This window comes from Dermacentor albipictus, chromosome 4, assembly GCF_038994185.2.
Source record: "Dermacentor albipictus isolate Rhodes 1998 colony chromosome 4, USDA_Dalb.pri_finalv2, whole genome shotgun sequence".
NCBI classification, from domain to species: domain Eukaryota; kingdom Metazoa; phylum Arthropoda; class Arachnida; order Ixodida; family Ixodidae; genus Dermacentor; species Dermacentor albipictus.
The window spans coordinates 107,570,150-107,592,383 of NC_091824.1; the positions used below are offsets into that span (position 1 = coordinate 107,570,150).

The 22,234-nt window shown below is 44.9% G+C and overlaps 2 protein-coding genes across 9 annotated transcripts in view; both read left to right on the forward strand.

The window, feature by feature from the left end:
- Positions 1-3,787, forward strand: part of LOC135920929 (glutamate receptor ionotropic, kainate 5-like) — a 167,822-nt gene extending 164,035 nt beyond the window's left edge. For all 6 annotated transcript variants that reach the window (XM_065455213.1, XM_070537367.1, XM_065455211.1 and 3 more), the window contains one exon: positions 975-3,787. In XM_065455213.1, the coding sequence (XP_065311285.1) occupies positions 975-1,206 (232 nt within the window). In that variant the 3' untranslated portion in view covers positions 1,207-3,787. The remainder of the gene's footprint in view (positions 1-974) is intronic.
- Positions 3,788-9,266: 5,479 nt separating this feature from the next.
- Positions 9,267-22,030, forward strand: LOC139059679 (probable glutamate receptor). Of its 3 annotated transcripts, none has more exons than XM_070538112.1 (6): positions 9,273-9,315; positions 11,495-11,595; positions 12,184-12,268; positions 12,621-12,779; positions 18,306-18,523; positions 21,710-22,030. In XM_070538112.1, the coding sequence occupies exons 1-5, from the start codon at positions 9,304-9,306 to the stop codon at positions 18,345-18,347; spliced, it is 399 nt and encodes a 132-aa protein (XP_070394213.1). In that variant the 5' UTR covers positions 9,273-9,303; the 3' UTR covers positions 18,348-18,523; positions 21,710-22,030. The 3 variants fall into 3 exon arrangements, 2 of the variants coding, with proteins under 2 accessions (XP_070394213.1, XP_070394214.1); XM_070538113.1 differs by lacking the exon at positions 21,710-22,030 and adding an exon at positions 20,155-20,240; XR_011514306.1 differs by lacking the exons at positions 12,184-12,268; positions 18,306-18,523; positions 21,710-22,030 and adding an exon at positions 16,025-16,090 and having other exon boundaries at positions 9,267-9,315.
- Positions 22,031-22,234: the final 204 nt, after the last annotated feature.

Sequence of the window (22,234 nt, forward strand, 5' to 3'; positions counted from 1 at the left end):
GGTGCTAAGAGTATCGAAAAATACTTTTACAACATTCATGAAGTTTTTCATTTGCCTTCTTTGTGAGTGAATACTGCATTTTGTATACCAAATTAAGGTTAACAAAAAAAAACGAAAAAAAGTGACTTTAGGTAAGCGACGCAACAGCGGTTAAAATGGTTGGACATTGTACAAGCCGAGGACACTCACAGAATGGCTGTGCTGCTCAATATGAGCTCCTCCGTTGTCTGAAATTTCCTGCTTCTTAAATCTTTCTACGGATGTTCTGCATACGTTCGAGCAAAACTGTGACGCAGTAGGACGACATGTTGCCAATCCATCGCAATTATAGTGTTTAATTACTCGACAATTGACCCACAACTCTCACAGCGAAGCGCAAGGTGTGCGTTTTCGCGCGTCCCGTTGCACGTCGATCCACACTGATGCGCTGACGATGCTGCCGTCGCTGGGTGGTATTGGCGGCGAATAACTCCAGCAGAATATCGAACTCACTATAGGAGTCGGTGGTGCAAAAACAGTGCGCACGAGATTCCCGAGCTTGGTGGTATAGTGCTTCAAGTCACCGGTACCTTCTGAAAGCTTGTTTACCATACCAATAGGGCAGATTGCGCCCTCCACAGTAGAATTATGATCCAGGGTTGTTCTGGTTCTTTATTGTGATTTTGATTCAGGGTTATTCCAAAAAGCTAAGAAAAAAATGTGATGTCTTGCTTCGATGACAGTGAACAAACTAATCGGAGCGCGTCCAGGCGCGGAAGCTCAGCTAGCGCTTGAGATTGCGCTGAGGAATGAGTCACACCAACTTGCCCAACTATCAGTTCTATACTGCACTTCCTTGCACGCAAGGTGCTCCCTATGGGCGTCGTATGTCACTTTAACCAGTACTGTGGCCATTCTAGCAGTTTTAAGCTCCTTCGCTAACATCAAATGTAAATTACACAATCAACATTCCTCAGCAGTTTGGGTCTGCGCAGGTACCGTCGACTTCAGGAGACCGGTCTGATGCCCAAGTGGATGGCCGACAGCCAGGGCAAATGGGAGCGCTGCATTCAGTCCAAGGACAATATTGTGAAGAGCATCGGTCTCATGGACACCATGCCTTTCTTTCTGCTATGGGGCGTCATGTGCGGCCTAGCCTTCTGTGCCTTTCTCAGCGAGCTGGGTCTCACCATACTGCTCCAAGGCCTCCGAGCCAGCAGACACTGATCCGGCGCGGGAATGTGTACTGCTGGGATAGAAAGGCGCAACGTCGAACACTGACAGCGTGTAAACGCATTACGTGATCGCTTGCTTACAACTGAGCCTGAACGCACTAGTGTAGATGTTAGAGAATTTGTCAGCAACCATTGCGCCATGCACTGCGTGCACGTTCAGAACAGTAGTGTTAGCACAAGCATCCCTAAAAAAAATTGATAATGACTTTGCCAAGTGTTGAGCAAATGCAGATTGTAGTCGTAGAATTTAGCGATCGTAGTTATATTTAGACGGAGCTTCGCGCTTTCCTGAAAACTGTGTAATTTTCCGTAAAAAGCTCAGCCTTTTGGAAAATAAATATACCCGGAAGATATCTACCCTTGTTACTGGCGATAAGCAGTGATTAATATCTGCGATATTAAGCGCTCCTTAAACATGAAAACAATAACATGAACAAACGTTTTTACGCAAAGGCAAAGCGTCCTAACTAGCAGACTCATTGTAAGTTAATGAACATTTGTAAACGAATACAAAATAAAAGTTAGGGCGGATAAGGATATGTTCATTCTTAAACATTTTCCCATGCCAGCCATTGTACCGAAACATATAGAAAAAAAACTCATTCCTCTCAGACGTGCAGTAAAACGGCCTCACATTTGCCAACTATTGCACCCCGTGTAAGGGTGAGGATTATGAGTTTAGTTTATTTCTTTTTTTTCTGGCCTTCTGGAGAATTAAAAATGGTCAAGACCATTTAGATGATTGGTAAATGAAGCGCGCACTATGGAGCGTTTCGTTATCGGTTGATGCAGAAGCTATAGATAAATAGAGTGAGTGCTCTCATATTGTAGTCGAAGGTATGGTAACATAAACAGTAATCAACATCAAATTCCAGAGTGCACGCTAAGCTCTAGTATTTGCTATTTTCTTATAACTATATCACTAAGCTGGGTAAATGCCTAATAGCTTGAAATTTCCGCATGTTGTTCCTGGTCTTCCGCAAAAAGTGACACCACTCAGCTGACTACATAGCCATGCTAATTAGTCCTGCAAGAGGAAGATATTTTTGTGTGTTTTTCTCCCCAACGAAGTTGAAGTTCATTAGATGTATATATATACGCACTTTATTCTTCTTGCAGTAAGCCAATGCAATCCTCTTCGAAAACATGCGCTACAAATACAAACAGAGAAGCTTTTGTAGTAGCACTACAAGACTCTTTAAATGTGGAATTTTTCCTACCTACTGTGGTTATTTTCAGAGCAGCTATAACTATTTCCTTTTATTGGTTCTTCAAAGCTGCTATTCTTTTTAAAACATCAGAGCTTATAAAAGTAATTTTTTTATAAACGCATACCCACATAATTATTTATTGCGCCTGTGAACATATGAGAAATCAATTTACGACTTGCATTTCGTATTCAGCTTTACTGGATCATTTTGGTGCATGTCTCACATACGGTCTTTCTAGCGGGTATTGCATCTACTAAGGTATTTCACAACAATTTTTTTATGGATGTTCCTTGATTATACGCGTGTTTAAGTCGTTGCTTAGTTTATATTACACTTACGTTAAACATCAGTACAAGAAAGGTGGCGGGAGGGAAGAATTTTTTCTCTAAACCGAGAACATAATTAAACCGCGCTTACGAGCTTAACATAATGTTTATTCATGAGTTAAAGATATGCAATCTGAGGTGTCGTGCACGTAGTCGGTCTAAAGAATATGTGAGCTGAAGCTACTCAAATTACAACTCGGCCAAAACTGAGCTTCCGGCACCACCTGGTAAGCCGACGCTAAGTTCGCGGTGAAAAACACACGCAGCCGACTACATTAACAAAAAAAAACTGCTGTACCCAAACAGGCATGCCAGTGAGTTTACAGTACCAATCCCTGAATAAATTTCGAGGCAATTTCAACAAGACATGCACTGGTTACCACAGATTTTCCCATGACCACATGCTCTGGACGTCACATTCAAACACACAATAAAAATCTAATGTAGGTCTAATGTGCAGGTAAATCATTATCAGTCTGTCTCTTTGCGTGCCCCATCGATTATTACATATGCTTCTGAATATTCGAATTGAACGGAAAACCTTAGCAGTTACATGTTCAATATGTAAAGCTGCCAGTTAAGATTTTCGTCATAAATATTTCCGAGATACCTGGTTTTTTTCCGCTTGCGAATAGTTGCAGGTCGTATGAAAAGAATTTTTTCACTGGGTCTTGTAGGGAAAGACATGAACAGCTGTCTTGTCTACAGCGAAAGACAATTAGATATTATCCAGCCATGCTTCTAAACTGAAAAAAAAGTTTGCAAGCACTCATAAACGTACTGTATACCACTTGCCGAAGCAAAGGAAGCTATATATCATCAGTGTAAGCGTGGGTGTCTAAATTTTTATGAGAAGGAATGGGCTTGACCAAGATGTGAAACAAAAGCGGGAAGAAAACTGCACCTTTGGTAATGCCGTACGTTTGTTTAAATTTTCCCTATGAAATTCAACTTTGTGCACAATAAAACTCTCTACGCTGTAAAAGCTCCGCTGTTCACTGTACAAATTATAAAGGTAAAACAATGTCATGCATCATATCTATTAAAATCAAAAGAGCGGACGGAGAGAGAGAGATTGAATCCTGGAGAGGTTTACCTGCGGCATGCCGGTAGCATGCTACTCCAGACGGATAGGATGAAAAATGAAACGATGTACACAGTGCGGGCAATAAAGATGCACGACATACACTAAACAGAGCACTTAACGCTCAACTAAAGCGTCTCATTGAGATTACCGTCTCCAAGGAAACACAAGAGTTGCTTCGCCGCGCAAGATTCACAGGCAGCACTTGTCCATGGGCGAAGCGTCTTAGTTCAAAGGACAACTGTTGGCGAATGTTGACCGCGGACATTGAGACCTTTCTTTGTAGTGTATACATATGCTGCAAACACAGGTTAGGTGACCCGCCGTGGTTGCTCAGTGGCTATGGTGTTGGGCTGCTGAGCACGAGGTCGCGGGAACGAATCCCCGCCATGGCGGCCGCATTTCGATGGAGGCGAAATACGAAAACACCCATGGTACTTTGTCTTTCACAAGTTTACACGAATCTGATGTATACGTGCCCCATCGCACCTGTTGACGCCACATGACCTGCGAAACTCGCACATAGCATTGTATGTGTGCATTGGACCACACAGCTCTTGCGGTCCAGCCCGCACACAGCGCGCGCACCGCGTGAGGCACGTCGCCAGAGCTGGCATGGAGAATGACATCGGTAGCATGTCTGTAGTGTTGCGAGGCTGAGCTGGCAGCGCCGTGCTGCGCTGGCACAGGCACTGTGTAAGCAGCTGACTGAGGTTATCCACTCGTTGGCACGTGGCGATTTCAGGTATAACAGGGTTACTACGTGATTCTGTAACGATGAACCAGGAGCTTACAGGCTACTTCATTATGTAAGTGATAGCTGCTGGCACTGCTGCCAGCTACGCGGCAGTGCAAGAGGTCCTGTGGCGGAGCTTCCCGGAAACAGTGAGGCTCGTTGATGGGATCCACACTGCTGTGGTGGATGAATAAATCGCCACACGGTCAAAATAGTAGAATGCGGCATACCACACTATCGTACGCTTTAGCAGTGATCAGTGTAACTAGAGCTGCATATTGTTTGTAGCGACGTTCCCCATTGAATTCGGCTCTCCGTATCGACATCTGCGCATCAGATTGACATCCCTGGCTTGAACGTTAGAGTGTGCCAGCGCAAACTACCTTTTTCATACGATCTTAGGGCGTTGATGACGATGATCATTTCCTGCTATGGCACATACCCGTAACGGGGTAATTGCCAGGAAGCGGGTGGTGCAATTATAATAGGGACATAATGAGGGAGCCCTTCACAATCGCCATAACACTATAGCAACGGGCTAACAGCAGCCGAAGCAGAACCCGTGTAGTGGGGAAGACCTTTCCTTTTGGTTTCATAGCACCGCGCTGAAGCGTTGGGCTCATGGTTCCGGAGTTCTGTGTTCGAATCGCGTCATGGCAATTTAAAAGAAATTCTTTTAATCCGAAAAGATTATACGCCTCATCTGTTGCAGTCGGCGTGACCGAAAGACGGTACGAAAAATGGCGGAAGGCGCAAAGAGCAAAAACACGCCAACAAATGCCCGGACTGAGATAAAGTGTCTGAGGGGGGCTCCTGTACATAGAGTATATCAATGGCATTGAATAGAAAATTTTGACAATTTCGATCTTGGTGGAAATCGAATCCGGGCCTCCGGGGCACGCTTCCCCGACGCCACGCTGCACGATCTGGCTGACTAAAGGCGTGCCTAGCGCGTGCATCTTTGCACACGTCACGTCGCAGCCACCTGGCTGACATGCGGTGCCCCATCATGAGGGTATAAAACGAGCACGATCACGACGTTTCTAGATCAAAAAAACGGTAGAGCGTTTTGACATTCCCACACGTAAGCAGTCTTAATTGTCCTTGCTGAATTTTTTTACGTCGCTGCGGTATTACTTCTTCTCGTTTGACTTCTGCAGTACTTGTTCTTTTGTCCTATACTTTCCCATCGCGCCTTTAGAGGACGACTCCTAAGAAGGGTAGAGAAGCGACCCGTTGCCTAACTCAAGGGGTAATGGGGCGGGGACCTTAGGAAGATGCGGCTATAGCGGCTCCAGACGAATGACTAATGAAGCGTTATTACGTTCTCACTCTGGGCCCAAGCGAGACGGGTCTAACGACTGACTAGCGAAACTCTGTACGCGTAACATGCGGTAGAACATAGAGGGGCCCCCTCATTTTCCCAACTAAGCAGTGAGGATGCCCGTCATATCGGTGTATATAGTATTCTGACGGGTACACCGTTGGTGCCTTTATAACAGTTAGGAAGAAATGGGGAAATACAGCCACGATGATTTCACATACGCACGAGGTGGGAATGGTCGCGAACTAGGTTGTACATTTAACGCAAGTAATAAAAAAACAGGGTTATATAAACTTTGTCACCTAAAGTAGCAGGGAGGCGTGAGAGCAATGCGAGAGCGCCAGTTTCCTTCACGCCAAATATGCAGGCGTGAAACTGGCAAATTTACAGCATTTTATTTGCGGCTTCGCAAAATGTTCACATAGACTGCAAAATGTGCGTTGTGTCTTCATGCTTCTCTATATGAGAGACGATTGCGTCGTATCTAAAACGAGTCCGCCCTTTCAAGACCTTCGCCAAGCCTTTGCGAAATTTTGCATAAAAGCTTTCCATCGGCTCCTACACTCTTCAGCCTAAAACATTCTGTTGGAATAGAACAACGCTTTATTTCTTGTGCCCACCTTCGTTCTGTATGCTAGCGACACTTGGTGGAAAACTCTGGATATATAACTCGAGTTTCATTATGCTATATTATTGTTATCGTTCTTAGCGTTCCTGGGACGGTAACGATGCTTTCGAGTGTGGCTTGGGAAATGTAATCTAGTGTTGCTCTCAAAGTTTGCGTGCACTTGGAAGTCTAGCATATAGCCTTCATTTATTTGTTTGGCTTACGCGTCTGATGGTAGGTGCTCCATTTTACCGAGTTTCACTGAAAGTATTATGTCGATGATTAAATCTTTTTTTAGCTCGCTGCAACTTTGTATTTTCACATACGGCCCGCAATCGCATTGTATGATGCGTACGCAACGAACGACGGGCGCAGGTCTTATCTTCTAGGCGGCACCGCATGGCAGATAGCTCAAACGAGCAGAAAGTTTTTTTTTTCATGTCTAATCACGCATTTTTAGGTCATTACGATACTCTGTTCTAGAATGCAAGGCATCCCTTAACGGCGCCATTTATTTATTTCAGCATCGATTATAATTCGGTGAAAACGTGGATACACTCTATGTAATATATTCCGTGCAGAACGATGTTAGCACATCGAAAAGTTGAAACGCTTAAAGAAATCCGAAGTTCTACTTCGGAAAGAATTCTGCAGTTCCCCGAAACCTAACAGATTCCTACGGCTCCCATAAGCTGAGGAACTGTAGAAGTCAGTATTCAGCCATTTCATGCAAATGACAGTGCATGTGCGCCAGATATTCCAGCGACGTGGAAATTAAAACAGGTTCATTGGTACTGTCTCTATAGCAAGATCACATCTTATGCTTTCCCAACTTCATGAAACGACTTTTCAGGATATTTCGGCACCACTAGCTGCATTTCTTGCAGTGTCATTTCGACAGAAAGTTTCGATGAAACAAGGCGCATAAAATAACTATAACGAATTCGATGCATATGCGGTCAAAATCACCTTTGTTTTTCAGCCAACAAAAGCGTTCGCTGTTCAGTAGCATACTTACATATTTCGAACTCTGGAAGCTAATGACGGGAAGGTAATGGCGTTTCTAAGACAGATAATATCCGAATGGGCGACATAGCCTGAAGAGCAATGACCAAGTGTATTCTCTTGGAAAATGAGCAATGTTTACGCGTCAAGACATTTGAATAAGAAAGCAGGACTAAGATGTTACGAATACAGATTATACGGCGTGTCACGCATCTTTCGCGGTGGGCGGCGTTCCCATGCCAACGGAACCACTTTAATACTTTCTCCGTATCGGTGCGGCATCAGTTGGTCACATTCAATCGTACTTGACGCTTTTTTAAGGCACCCGTGGTCAAGAAACTGCTTCAACTTTGCCAAGGAGACAATAGGCGAAAAACACGAACAGAAATGAAGTAAGTAACTTTAGAAATATCCATAATTGGAAGGGATACTGTAGAGGCCCGTCATAAAAAGCCGCAGGGAACCGAAGAATTGCACGTGAGTTGCACAGAGTCGACACAGGTGATCAACTGGCTGTACTGCATCAATGCTTACCCGCACAAAGAAACACTCGCTTTAAAATTAGAGAGTGCATGTCACACCCTCTAAATCCCCCATCACGGACGTGCAACACGCATCTTCTCGGCTAAGTAATCAATCTCCTTACTCGATATTCCGAAATAAGGTGCACTAATGTAGTTATCAGCCTCTTGTATATACTTAAAAGGTCTCGCATTCTTCTCTTAATTTATCCTGCATGCGTGGGCTGTCAAACTTCATTCAGCGCGCATTGGCACCTTTTGCGGTGATGTGCAAGAACTCTACGCCCTGCTCTCGCCTGAAATTGCACATGTTGCTCGATAAGTCTGAGACACTATACCAGAATATTCGATGTAACAGTTGAGGCAGGCGAGGGGTATTAATAAACTAGCCCAACTGCGCACGTGATGAGCCCTTGATATGGCTCTTGGCCACTTGGTTCAAAGTTCAATGCCTGAAGTGCCAAGGGAGGGGGGGGGGGGAGGTGTTCGAGGGTGGGAGGGCGCAAAAAGCAAGATGTGGCGTCACGACAATGGCAAACAAGGCAACGTGGATGACGAAAACAAGAATGCCACTCCAAAGTCAATAATCGTACGGCTACTGACAAGTCGTGGACCAGGAATACGAACGGAAACGGGGATAAGAGCAGTTTTCTGTAGTGGTGACTTTTCTTAAGGAAATATGACAAGCCTAACAGTGATGCTTACAACGGATGTTCAGGAACCTGTTAAAGTAGCTTTGCCTCTGTAAACCGAACGCTATAAACGAACACGTTACTACAGCTGAACGAATTCATGCTACTCTGACGAGGGGCACATATGTATTTCTATATTAAGTAATAATATAATTTTCAACTGGTCTGTAACATCTATATCGTTGCTGTGATAAGCTGTATCTTCCTTTATGCACAGACTTGAATGTGTAAAGTTTTCCATATCGTTAAGTAATGGTTTAAATGGCGGTCAGAATATGACAAGTGCGACCTTTTTTTCTTGCCTTAGTTTCTACCAGCGACAAGAGCCAGTATCCGTGACTCGTTTTAGTAGGCGCACTTCCCGCTTTTCTTTGTTGTCACTTCTGGTGGAAGGATACCAGAACGGAAGCAGATGCCACTTCACCCCGACAAGTCAGAATCATAAATATCTTGTATGCCTCCAACCGAAAGCATTGGAGACGTGTACTCTAAGTCTCTTGTGACAAACCATTAATCGGCCACATATAATGTCTTCTTCGTTATTTTCAGTATGGATGGCAGCAACACAAAACCACTCAGGATCATGTTTCATCATGTAAGTATGGTTTGTTAACAAGCGTCACTATTTTTCAACTATTCGTTTAACGCAGAGAAGTTAAGGCCTTTGTTTGACGCTTATTCCTGTGTCTTATGCCTCCAAGATGGCGCTGATGGAGAATAGACGGGTTTCTGGAATATTGAAGACAGAGTAGGACAGAGAGGGATTTACCTTCAGAGGAGGCTCTTGAGAAACGTTCGTGATTGCGACAGGTCCACAATATTTAGGCGTCGGGTAATCATCACCACCCCAAAGTTGCCCCGCGGTGCCTTTATTATTGCTGAAATCTGCATACAGAGAATTTCGGTTTCACCATTTCCTAAACACCGCGAAAAAGCGGCAAAGCAAAAATCACGCCTAATAAAATAGTGAGAGCCAAAATGCAGTCATTAACTCAGGAAGTTGTCTGGAATCTCTCTTGAGTTTTTATGATTTCGTGTTGACGTATGCTTCACTAGCAAAAATAGTTAAAATTATTGAGCTGGCTCTTTTAAATTTGGTAGAGTAATTATTTCATTTTTTTTAAATTTAGGCTATGCCCTTTCATAAACTTTCACAAACCTCTTGCTATCAAACATGAGAGAGAAAGAGACACAAAGAGGGAAAGGTAGGGAGGCTAACGAAGAACGTGCCCAGTTGGCTACCCTACACTTGGAGAGGGGAAAAGGAAGAACGGATATGGAGAAAAAAGAAAAATAATAGTCATTCACAATCAGCCGCAAAGAAATCGCCACGGTCACAAGCGTTCGTACAATCTAGGGTCCTTCAAGAAGCAGAGAAAGGCTATCAAACATGAGTCTCCGGTGAATGGATAAAGCACAAGAGAATACAAAAACATTATTCATATTATCTGTGAATAAATTTTTCCCCAACAAACACATAAAATTTTATTTCCAGGCAGGAAACGACATCAAATATCCAAGTATACAGTACCAGAATGGTGACTAGCTACCTTAAGCCTCAAAACACATAAAAGTAATGTTTATCCGTAACTCGAGGGTATCCTATTTGTTTCGTCAGTGCAGAAATAACAGAGCCAAACACAAGCCTCTTGTAACGGGAAAAAACTGTAGTATGGCACCAAAAGCTGCAGCAATGATGAAAAAGATATTGTAGAGCTTTTGACCATGGAATCAACACGGCCCGCAAAACGGAAGACTTGATTCACAGAAGTTTTCTTTATCAACGTCCTTAATTTCAGCATTGTGTCATTGGTCAGGCTCATTCGCTAGTGTTCCTTTCGGTATCATGACTGCCTAGTAATTGTTCTTAAGAACCACCCTATATTAGGAAGCGCTGTGTGAATGCCTTGCCTATAATTTTTGCACATTCCACGTAACACGAAAGCAAGGCTTGTGCTGACGTGAAATGCCACGCTATTTAAGCGCGCATACGATGAAAGATTTCTGGGCATTCAAGCTTCTCTTTAACCTCGTAACTAGATCAAGACTAACATAAAATTGGCACATAATACTGTCGAGTATGTGCCTGTTGGTACGCCTTGTAACTCCAATATAAAGCAGGCGTCGGATGAATTTGCCGCTTGTTTTCTGGCAAGATTTTGTGTCAGGTACCTAACTTTTTAAATAAACAGCACCCAACTTCTTTTTTCTGTAAGAAAACGCCTGCAAGGCGCACAAGCGCTTATTAAATGCCACATATGTCCTCCACATAGCTCAAGTGTTTTCCTTAATGTGCTGTGAATGTCAACATTAAGTTCAAAATCAACGTCGTAATACATAACTAGCTATGATAGAAAGACCTCAGTATTCCTGCAGCCCTTTTTGCAATGATCGATTCAATCTTAAGTTTCCTGCATGTTTTAAATGTGTGAGAGTTCTAGTGAACACCTCGATAGTGCATACTTATTTTCATATAGTTTAAGATGAAGGCAGAATGGAACGTATTTGCAGTAGGTGAATTTCTGAAATGATCTAGTAGTAACGGCTGGAAAGTGCCTGCAGACGAAGGAAACGGCGAAATTTCACTTCGTTTCATCTTATACTTTGATACTAGGGCAACATAGGTACTTTAAACGCCTCTGATTCATCACGTTCAAATGCAGGTTTCGCTGGTATCTATAAGTGATGAGTCATTTATTGTCTCAATGACTCATTTATTGTCGACGCTGCATGATATTGGTGTGAGCAGATGTCAGTCCACTGTTTTGTTTCAGTGGCCACCGTATCAAACCGCTTCGTACCGGGATGGCAAGCTATTCATGGCGGGTGCCGGTGGAAATGCGCTCAATGCTGTCGCCAGCAGCTTAAACTTCACGTGCGTACTGTTCCGCGGTACTTTGCGAGTGCATGAGGACTGCATGAGCTCGAAAGTCTTGAGAGCCCGCTATAGATAACCTTATCCATGTATGTTTTTGTTTCATATTTAACATATTCGTATTTAAAAAAAGGCCCCACGGAAACAATTGTTGGCGGCCTTAGTTGTTCCGGTCTACGTGGACGGTCTCCTTGTAAGCGTTAGGCTGATCTGTCTTCATTGCATACAAATTTCGCGAGCTTGGTCCCGATAATAGAGGGAAGAGATTTTTTTATGTGTGCTTGTCGTCCTACTAACGTCACAGGCGAAGGGTCAGCTCTATTAAAAGAGAAATACCTGGAACTGGAAACGCACATTTTCGTAATGCCATACTTCTAAAGCAATCATGTTTCGTGAGGCCTAGGCTCATAGCACGTAGAATTACTGCAAGCGTTGCGTAATTAGTGCAGGTGAATTTGTGCAGCTTCTTCATACCTTTTTTCTGAAGAACGACATTCAGCCTTCCTTCAAAATCCCATTTAATCATAGCTAATGACGCTTTTAGCAGCAAATTCTCAATAGATACAATAACGATTCTTTTTTTTCCAGATACACCGTCACGCGAGCCTTTGATTACGGTGTTCGTTTGCCGAATGGTTCGTGGACTGGAATGGTTGGCGCTCTACACAAAAGGGTAACAACTCACCAGCGTCAAAGACTGAAGCTCGTGATTTCGGCACTCTTGTGGCGTATAGCTTCAATCGCTTATGTTACGCCATTCTAGCACATGTTCGTCAGATTGAGAAGCTCCCTGTCAGATTTAACGAACTGAATTTTTAAGCTTTCGATTACCGCAGCTTAAAACAAGTTTTGACTTCACGTCATTACGTAGGTCTTTCTACAGCATACGTATTGCGGCTGCTGCGGCATTTCTCGACCCGCAGTAACTTTCGCCAATTTCACACACTGTCTCGCTCTCTCACGTGCTAACTTATTCGCTTATTTCTTCTTTAACCGCTGGAATATTGCGAATTCACGGTGTACAGGAAGCCGATGCCGCCATGTCTGTGATGGCACTCACCTACGAAAGGCACGCAGTGGTGCGCTTTGGTCCATGCATCGACACCATTGACTTCAGCATGCTTTCAAGTTCGTCCCCAGATCGATTTGACGCTTTCGGCTACATCCGTGCTTTCGATGCTGAGGTGAGAAAGCAACAGTTAATTTGTTTGTTTTACGAGCCTGATATATAAAAAAGAAAAGCTGAAGCTCATTAGCTCATTAGTCTTCCAGCCCTCAGTAGCTGCAGGGGTAAAGACCATGCAGAGTGCTCTTAAAGCTTTTTCACTATCTTCTGTCGTGTTCGTGTGTTTTTGCTGTTGTATTCATCCCCCCGCACTTTCTCCACATAGATAGATAGATAGATAGATAGATAGATAGATAGATAGATAGATAGATAGATAGATAGATAGATAGATAGATAGATAGATAGATAGATAGATAGATAGATAGATAGATAGATAGATAGATAGATAGATAGAGTTAGTATAGTAATAGATAGTAATAAAAGTTACTCAGAAAGATACTGATCCACCTAATGAAAATAATGAAAACTGAAAACAAAAAAGAAACAAATCAAGATAGTTTATGACGGAGGAGGAGGAGGAGGAATAAACTTTATTTGTGCACAGCAGATTTGAGACCTAGGCCTCTACCTAAATGACGGCCTCGAGCCCTTGGGCCCTGGCGGCATCTTCGGCCTGCTGGATTGCCTTGCGTTGGTCTTCCGGTGCACAGCTGAGCAACGCGGTCTCCCACTGCTCTCTGGTTTTAATTATTTTATTCTGTATGGGTGTACGAGGACAAGCCCATACCATGTGTTGTAGGTCCGCCCTTTCTTCACAGAATCTACATCTATCCGTGTAAAGGTCCGGGTAGTAGCGGTGGTAGGCCACCGGGTTCGGATATGTATCTGTTTGTAAGAGTCGCCATGCCGTCGCTTGCCGTCTATTTAACGAGGAGTGTGCCGGGGGGAAATGGGCCCTTCCCAATTTATAGTGTTTGGTGATCTCGTTAAAGCTGGTCATCCGGTCTCTCTCCGTTCCCAGTATTTGTTGCGTGTCACCTGCTCGGCCTGTCAGTTCTCGAGCCAGGTTGTGCGCTATTTCGTTCCCGGGAAGGGAGGAGTGTGCGGGTGCCCATATAATGTGAATGTCGCGATCTTCACGAAAGTTGTTTAAAATTCTGAGTGCTTCCGGCGAGATTCTTCCTTTTGCATAGTTCTTGACTGCTGTCTTGCAGTCGCTTACTACGGTGTTGGCTTCCGTGGAGGCTATTGCCAGTGCTAAGGCAGCTTCCTCCGCCACCTCTGCCTTCCATGTTTTCACCGTCCCACTAACTCTGCAGTCACCCTCTAGACTCGTAGCAACTATCGACATACTCTGTCCATTTGCGTACTCCGCCGCGTCCACATAGACCACGTCCCTGGCATCACGGAATCTTTTGTGGAGAGCTCTCGCTCGTGCGTTTCTTCGATCTTGGTGAAACTCCGGGTGCATGTTTCTGGGGAGTGGGGGTATTGATAGATGTTCCCTTATTTTCCTTGGGATGTCTCTCCGCACTCCGTGCTGTGCTTCGTAGGTTATTCCGATGTCATCTAAGATGTGTCTCCCCGTCAAACTCTGCGTAAGCCTTTCATACTGCGCTACTCTCTGTGCCTCGGATGCAGATACTTGTGCGGGGATACCACAAGTGATGATTTTTATCTTGACAGAACTTGTAGCTGGGCTCGTTGGTGCATCTTCAGTAAATGTAAAGGAGTGCAATGTGGAACACGGACGAAGAAAGAGCACGGGACAAGCGCTGGACTGTCAACAATAGTTATTTGATGATGGACGCTTACATAAATGCTGCTTTACTCGTACGCAAAGAGACCCACTGATATCGACACTTACTTAAATACAAGAATCTAGAAAGTACATTTGACTCCCGACCATTGATGTGTTATTGATACACATTTGCCCCTTTTTGCTCTCGAACTGTGTTATCCTGATTATTCAGTAGCACATTGTAGTGGTTTAATCTCGACTCCCAGGCGATACGCGCTTTTGAGCAGTAATCCGGAAAACGGGTGCCTTTATCATGTTCTACATTGTATGCAGGGCACTTTGGGCTTTGTTGTGCACTGCGATATGTTTTTCCTACTTATGCATGCACAGAGGTTAGCAAGCGTTCAAGGAGCCGCTAAACGACGTCTGCTCCGTGCTTACTGTCCGCCTTCTTCACGTTGTGGGAAGATTTATGCCCATATAGCAATACCCCCGGCCTTAAAGTTTTTTTCCTTCCTGCTGGCTGTTTCATGATATTATATAGACATTTATCTTCAGTAATCAACGGTGTCAATTCGCTTATTCATTGTCACTGCAAATAAAGATATTCTAATTTCTTAAAGTTTCAAGATCATAAAATTTACAATAACAAAATCAAAACAGAAAACATAGCAGCAGCTTTAACTGATCGTTGCTATCCCCTGCTGAAATTAGGCCGTTCCTACAATATTCCACAGGTTTGGCTAACGACAGAGTAAATCTACAGAAATCAGTTCACAGTACACATGGTATGATACAAAGCGTGCATTTGGCCTGCAACATGAGGCCGCCCGCAAGTGGTGACAATCCGATAACAAGCGTTGTTTGTACTTGTTAAAATAGACATTGAGGTAATATGCCACGGGAACAATGTCTCAAAGTGCGCAGGGCGTTGGATGAATCCATATTTAGAAGAAACGCAAAGGCACGGGATTGCTATAACGTTAATTGACAATCTTAAGGAGCCACGCCCGTACTGGATACACTGAATGTACACTGCTGGCTTCCCTCGAGTAGAGGAATGCTCCACGAGCTACGATAATTTCATGCTCACAACATAAAAGAAAGGCCTCACCGATTGTCAGCACAGAAGATCGTGCGCTTCCTTCGCACAATTGCCTAGGCGAACGACTTCACACTTCAGCATGTCTTTCATTTCGCCCATGTGTTGTGCTCTCATTGACTGGCGTTGCGCTCTTTCTTCCTTTATCTACTATCCTTCATTTCTTTCCTTCCCCCAGAGCAGAGTAGTAAACCAAATATTGCGATCTGATTAACCTACCTGCATTACCCTTTGCTTCCGTCTGTCTCTCTTTTAATGCAGAACCAATGTAAGAGCTGTATGATACAACGAACTATCCTTAAAGCAGGAGACTAGCTTCTACATTTCTGCAGTTTTCTTGAATAAAAGGGTGACATAGCATATTGGCTGGATTTATGCTATGTATAGACTAGTTTGCAAGCGCAGCGCCCAGTAGAACTGTAAAAATAATTCGAAAGCCACTTACAAGCGGGAATACTTATATGCAAAAGCGATAAAAACTGAAGATGGAAATTTTTTATACGTGGTCGTATTTCTTCAGGTGTGGCTCACCGTTTTCGTGTGCCTCGTCTGTCTTTCGTGCCTGGTAGCCCTAGGCGGTTGGAAAACAATGCCGACTCAGTGCGGAAAGTACGTCACCTTTCTGCGCTTGGCGTACGACAACGGCTGGCAATTGTTTGGACTGCTCTTCGCTGAAAGTACGTCATCTGGCACACTCTTCCGCTGAAGCGCACTACTGTTTTTTCCAATAACCAAGTTGTAGAAATTCTATTTGTGAAATGAAAAGGCCGGCGCAGGCAAGATCAGGTCAAAAGCCTTGCGTCTGGTGATGACTGGGTCGTAAAGAGATGGCTGCTGACGAAATACAAAAAAAAAATACTCGGCTGTAAAATTTAATTTCCGTACCAATAAATTAAAGAAGGAATGTACAATTTTCACGTTTGAAGTCATCAGTAAGATGAACGATAAAAAAAAATTCATCTACGATTACGGCACTCCCCTATGCAAAATCTGAGCGCAGCTCTATCCGTGTTTCCATTTCGCGATGTATTGGCTGGCGCGGACAATCTGTATCGTGCAGTACGTCGCAAACGTAGCGAAGTGCGGCGCGACTGCCTCATCAGTCGGGAGATGGCGAGAGGCAGCGCGTGGGTGACGCCTAGGCAAGGTTCACAGAAGCCGCCGAAAACAGACCTGCGCTCATGCATCGCTCTGTTTCCACGTATGGTATCGGCGATGTCTTCGGGGAACAGACGACGCGCGCTACTCTGGCGCCATCTCGTAGCCATCGTCGCCGCAGAGCCCGTCTTGCGCGACCGGCACTACGGCTTTATTCTCACGCTTTAGCTACACCTTCCCCCTGTGCTATCCTCCTCACGCTCTCTTCGCAATCGCCGTCTTTCATCCCCCGCTGCACTCCGCGTTCGCTCTTTGATCTGTCGCTGTGCTCGTTCGCTCGGGTACGAGGGAGGCCGACGCCGCCACTCGATGCAGGAACGGGTGCCTAGGATCTGCGCTCTAAAACCATTGAGGTATTTAAAGGTACTGTACAGATCTGAGTGCAAGCGTTCTGCGTAAGAGGAAGCTTTAGCTCGGGCGCAACACCAATGCCGCCTATTCACATGGACGTAAAACGGAGAAGTGCTTTCTGAGATAACTACTGGGCCGATTTTAATGAACTTTGTTGCATTTGAGAGAAAAAGTTTAATTCTAGTGACTGTTGCAAACGGAATTTTAATTTACTTTCTGAATATTTCAAACGGAGCTTTTAAAAACTGGCATCTGTGAAAAAAAAATACAAGGAAGAAGTTTAAATAAAGTTAAATAATGGGGTTTTACGTGCCAAAACCACTTTCTGATTCAGAGGCACGCCGTAGTGGAGGGCTCCGGAAATATTGGCCATCACGGGTTCTTTAACGTTGCCTTAAATCTAAGTACACGGGCATTTTCGACCCCATCGAAATGCGGCCGTCGTGGCCGGGATTCATTCCCGCGACCTCGTGCTCAGCAGCCCAACACCATAGCCACTCAGCAACCACGGCGAGTAAGGAAGAAGTTTACAAATTTGTAGCTCTGCACCAAAAACAGATATAGTAGTTCTGTAAAAATGCAGCAGTTAGCACATACAAAGCGGAGAAATTTGATATACTAATTATTACTTTAGGTGAATTTGTCACAGTGTTGACAAGAGTAATGCTAAAGTTCTACGCATATATTAGTGGTGTTGTTGAGAGCCATGTATAATATATCAATTTTGTCCGCTTTATATGTACTATTAGATGCAATTGACAAAATTGTCATATAATTTTTCAATGCTTAGTTACAGAGTGGTAAACGTCACAATTTCGTTTTCTGAAAGGTTGCGATATTCAACAACATTTATTAAAACATTACCGGCCGAAATCGAAAATTAGCGACCAGCAATCACTGCATATTAACTTTTTCTTTCAAATGCAACAAAACTCATCAAATTTGGTGCTGTAGTTGCCAAGAAAAAGGATTTATCCTTTCCCATGTATTCAAAGAGAAACCCCAGAGCTAAAGCTTCTCCCTAAGAGCATTCGGTGCGCTTAAATAGCGTCAGCTGTGTTTAGATGAAAACATCACAGTCGGATTCATCCTAGGGTGAAACATCATGAATAAAAGTAAGCAAGAAACACATTTGAGACGGGTAGTCGCCATGATATGGCGACATTCGGGGTGGAGAGAGGGGCCACGACAGGAGAAATCAGCAAAAAGACGATCGATGGTTCGTGTTTGACGCAGCAGGATCAGTTCCGGTACACTACGCATGAACGCTTAAACCTCTTTCTTGCTTTCAGGTTCGCCGAGGCGCTTTGCGCAAGCATCGCAAAAACTGCTGATGGCTGCATGGCTGGTGACTGTTGTCGTGCTAGCCAACTCGTTCGGCAGTCTCCTAAAGTCTAAACAAGCAGTGTTCAACTTCAAACCAGAAGTCGACAGTGTCGATGACCTTGCAGCAAGACCATATCTTACGCCTGTCATACCAAAAGGAAACTACTACGAGGCATTTGCAGAGGTAATTTTACTACATATCGTTGCTATAGAACTTTCTTTTATTTCGTCACTAATCTCTTGGACAAAAGCAACACGAATTTCCTGCAGATGAAAAAATATTTTGATTCGGCTAATGAAGAAGAAAACATCCAATCATCTTTGAAAAATCATGTATATATTTTCGAATTCTGGATTTTTTAAGGCTTCCCTAAACTTGGCGGATCACCCACTGGCTAAATGGACTGTCCGGTCACGTGTTCGTGTGATCCTCTCATTATCTATAATACATTTCCGGCTCTTTTGGCACATATATAAGGGAGCAGAGTGTGGGAGTATACCGAGACAGGGAAATAAAAGGGGGAAAGAACATGTGGGCGCGCGCTACAACGAGATTGTTAACAAACACTCACTGCCTGTAGCGCAAGCAGGATAGCGATTTGGGCGAGTTCGTCAAAGTTCATTGCGTAAAAACAGTGAGAAACACCGAAGTGAGGGGAAAAAATAGCAGCGCGGTTAATGGATGGTGCCGTACTTCGGTGCTTAGCGCCGATTTTATGTCGTGAATCATAGTGCAACGATGTTCCTTACCAGCACATTAGATTTGTTAATGTAATCTACACTGATTTACGCTCGAACTATGTATGCTTTGATGAATATACCTAAAGAAACTGATTGCTGAGATAGGAGATAGGTTTTGTCAAAGGGTCCCTCACCAGTTTCGTTCCATTGTGGACAGACAATCGCGGTACGTAAATCACACGGTGGTAATCACGCCTGCAATGTGTCAAACAGCTATACTGGGCGAAAATAGCTGAAATTTCAGACAAATTCCTACGCGTCAGAGAGTCTAGGTCATATGCGGTCATATGCATAGAGGCCTACTGGCCACGTCACTTATTAAGCCATGTGGTTCTGGTAACTCATTCAATGCATTCACCCGCCCTGCTTGCTCAGTGGCTATGGTGTTAGGCTGTTGAGCACGAGGTCGCCGGATCGAATCCCGGCCATGGCGGCCGCATTTCAATGGGGGCGAATTGCGAAAACACCAGTGTACTTAGATTTAGGTGCAAGTTAAAGAACCCCAGGTTGTCTAAATTTCCGGAGTCCTCCACTACGGCGTACCTCATGATCAGAAAGTGGTTTTGGCGCGTAAAACTCCATAGTTGAATTTTAATTCAATGCATTCATCACGTAGTAACGCCCACGTGCCGCCACTGGAAGGGTGTCGCACGGCAAGTATGGTACAGATAAAAAACGAAAAAAAAACGAGGCGGGTATCATTACGTACGCATGACTCGTTACCTCAGATGTCGTATGGGAGAAGGCAGGGAAGAAGCGTCGCTTGGAAACGGTGGTCGAAGCAAAGGGAGTGAGCGTCTATGTTGGCAGTAATGATCCCCTCCTGGCAGTATTACCACGCGACATTTCATTTTCTCCTATCACCCGTAACAATGCACAAATTGGAAAAATCCTTGCTAGGCGGCACCCGGCAACTTGCAGAGTATAGAGGCTTTCCAATGGTGCCAAAGGAGCACCATGGTGAGGGGCTCCTTAATGCTTAACGCTAGTACGTGAAGAAGCAAGCGATCGTAATACACCCTCCCCTCCCCCTTCCCCTCCCCAAACTTCAACTTCTGGTTCTCTATTCTACAGCACAGCCGTTCGCAGGCAGTGAAACAGGTGTGGGATCGGTCACGAAGCCGACGAGCCGTGTATCCACCTCCGGAGCTATTCTCAGACGCCACGATGGCACAGGTGGCGGCGCGCCGCGCCGTGGTTCTCGCCGACCACGGCTCGATACTGCTCCAGATGGCCGGCTTCTGCGAGCGCCAGAACGTGCGTACCTTCGTTGTGGCTAGTCAGCCGCTTGAGAAGTCACCGTTCGGCTACGTCTTCTCTCGGAGCATCGATGAGAACTTCTTTCGGAAACTCTTTGACAAGCAAGTCCCTAACCAGCTCTTTCAGTTAGGTTACCGCATGGGGCGCTACTGTACTGCTTCTAGTTACGATACTTCGAATGAGTTCAACTCCTGAACAACGTGAGGGTGTTGAGACAGACCATGTTACTACTGTGTCGCTTTTGATCATTTCTTTCCTTTTGCGAACCAAGGAATGCCAGTTTTAGCTGGCACCCGTACGCAACTACTTATGACTAATAACTTTCTCTATGCGCCATTGAATTCAGGACACAGATCAAGGTAGAGGCATAGTCGCGCTTGTTTAAATTGCCAAGCTTGCAGCGCTCCTCTAAGGCTGGTTAAAGGAATAAAACGAGGGTCGCCTGAGACGCAGATGCGTGCTATCAGTGACAGGAGCTCCAATAACATCCAGACATCGTTTGCGCTCCTTAAAACCGCTTTTACTGCCTCTGATATATAATGACTCCTCTGGATGGTCCATGCCTGCAGTTTTCTGAAGGGAAATTATCAAACTGATGTCCGGCTTTAAGTACAGTGTACATGTACAGAACAAACGCTTGGCATACGCCCTGCTGTTAAGGCGGCTCCCGGTGATGTTGAGTGCTTCGGAAAAGCGGTGTCTTTATTCTTGCGTCAGAAATTTACTATGGGCGGCCATTTAAAAATGCCATACCGTGTGTTGTCACCAGGCGCTAGGCGTAATCATGGAGGAAAGAAAGAAACTAAGAGTAGCACTTATATTCATTTTATTGAAGGTAAATCTAAAGGCTCCCCCACCTTCGTGGGGTGTAGGTATTCGCCTCCCCGTCACAGCCTTTCTATCATGCTCTACCACGTGGGCCCACCGCTCGCTTCGCCTCGGCAGATCTGACATGCCGTGCTACTAAGATTGTGCTTGCCTTGGGTTGAGCCTCTGGTTCTGTGATATGGCGTTGCACGTTGACATTACTGCGCTTAGCGTCAATCTTGGTCGGCTCCGTGCTAAGTGTAAACCAAGACGCACCAATGGTCTCACAAGGCTAGTTAGGGTAGTCCGCATTTGTTCGCCTCACACGAAATGAAGAGCGAGACGATGTTGCTTTGGCAACCTGAGTTTTTGGATCTCCAGTCCGCGTACTCTTTCTCTTAAAATTACACATGCCTTCCGCGACACCTTCTACAATGTAGCCTACCTAGCAGATGCCTCTCATAAGCTTTCCTTCCTCCATGGTCCTGGCTCGTGCTAAGTAATAAACGCCACGAGACAGCACACTCATAGCGTCCACTATCGTGACCCGTCCTTTGCGCAGGTTCCGTCGGATCCAGGAGACCGGGCTAATGCCCAAATGGCTGGCCGATGGCAAGGGAAACTGGCAACGCTGCATCCAGTCCGGGGATATTACTGTGGACAGCATTAGCGTGGAAGACACCATGCCATTTTTCCTTCTTTGGGGCATCATGTGCGCCATGGCATTCTGCGCTTTGCTTTGCGAGCTGATATGCTTCATATTACTGCGGGGCCGCCCCGCCAACAGACGCTGATATAGCCCAAGACGCTTTAATTTTGGGCCAAGGGCCTCTCACATTGATACACACCACAATGCTCACTTCAGCGTTTGAACGTGCACCTATGGCAGCACCTGACGCGATCAACACTCGTGTGATTGCAAGAAAAACTAGAATAAAGGAGTTCAGGACGCTTACTATGCTACCTAAAGGGCCGTTTATAGTCCGACGTAACGCGCGCGCGCGCACGCGCTCGCGCACGCTACGTTACGTTGGCGAAAACAACTCCACTGGAGCGACTGCAGCACCGATGTAACCGGCGGCTGCCA

Excerpts from the sequence above, each read along its gene's own strand:
- LOC139059679 (XM_070538112.1), top strand. Across the intron at positions 11,596-12,183 it reads GCCAGCAGCTTAAACTTCAC|ATACACCGTCACGCGAGCCT; the intron begins GTGCGTACTGTT and ends TTTTTTTTCCAG. Across the intron at positions 12,780-18,305 it reads TCCGTGCTTTCGATGCTGAG|GTTCGCCGAGGCGCTTTGCG; the intron begins GTGAGAAAGCAA and ends TCTTGCTTTCAG.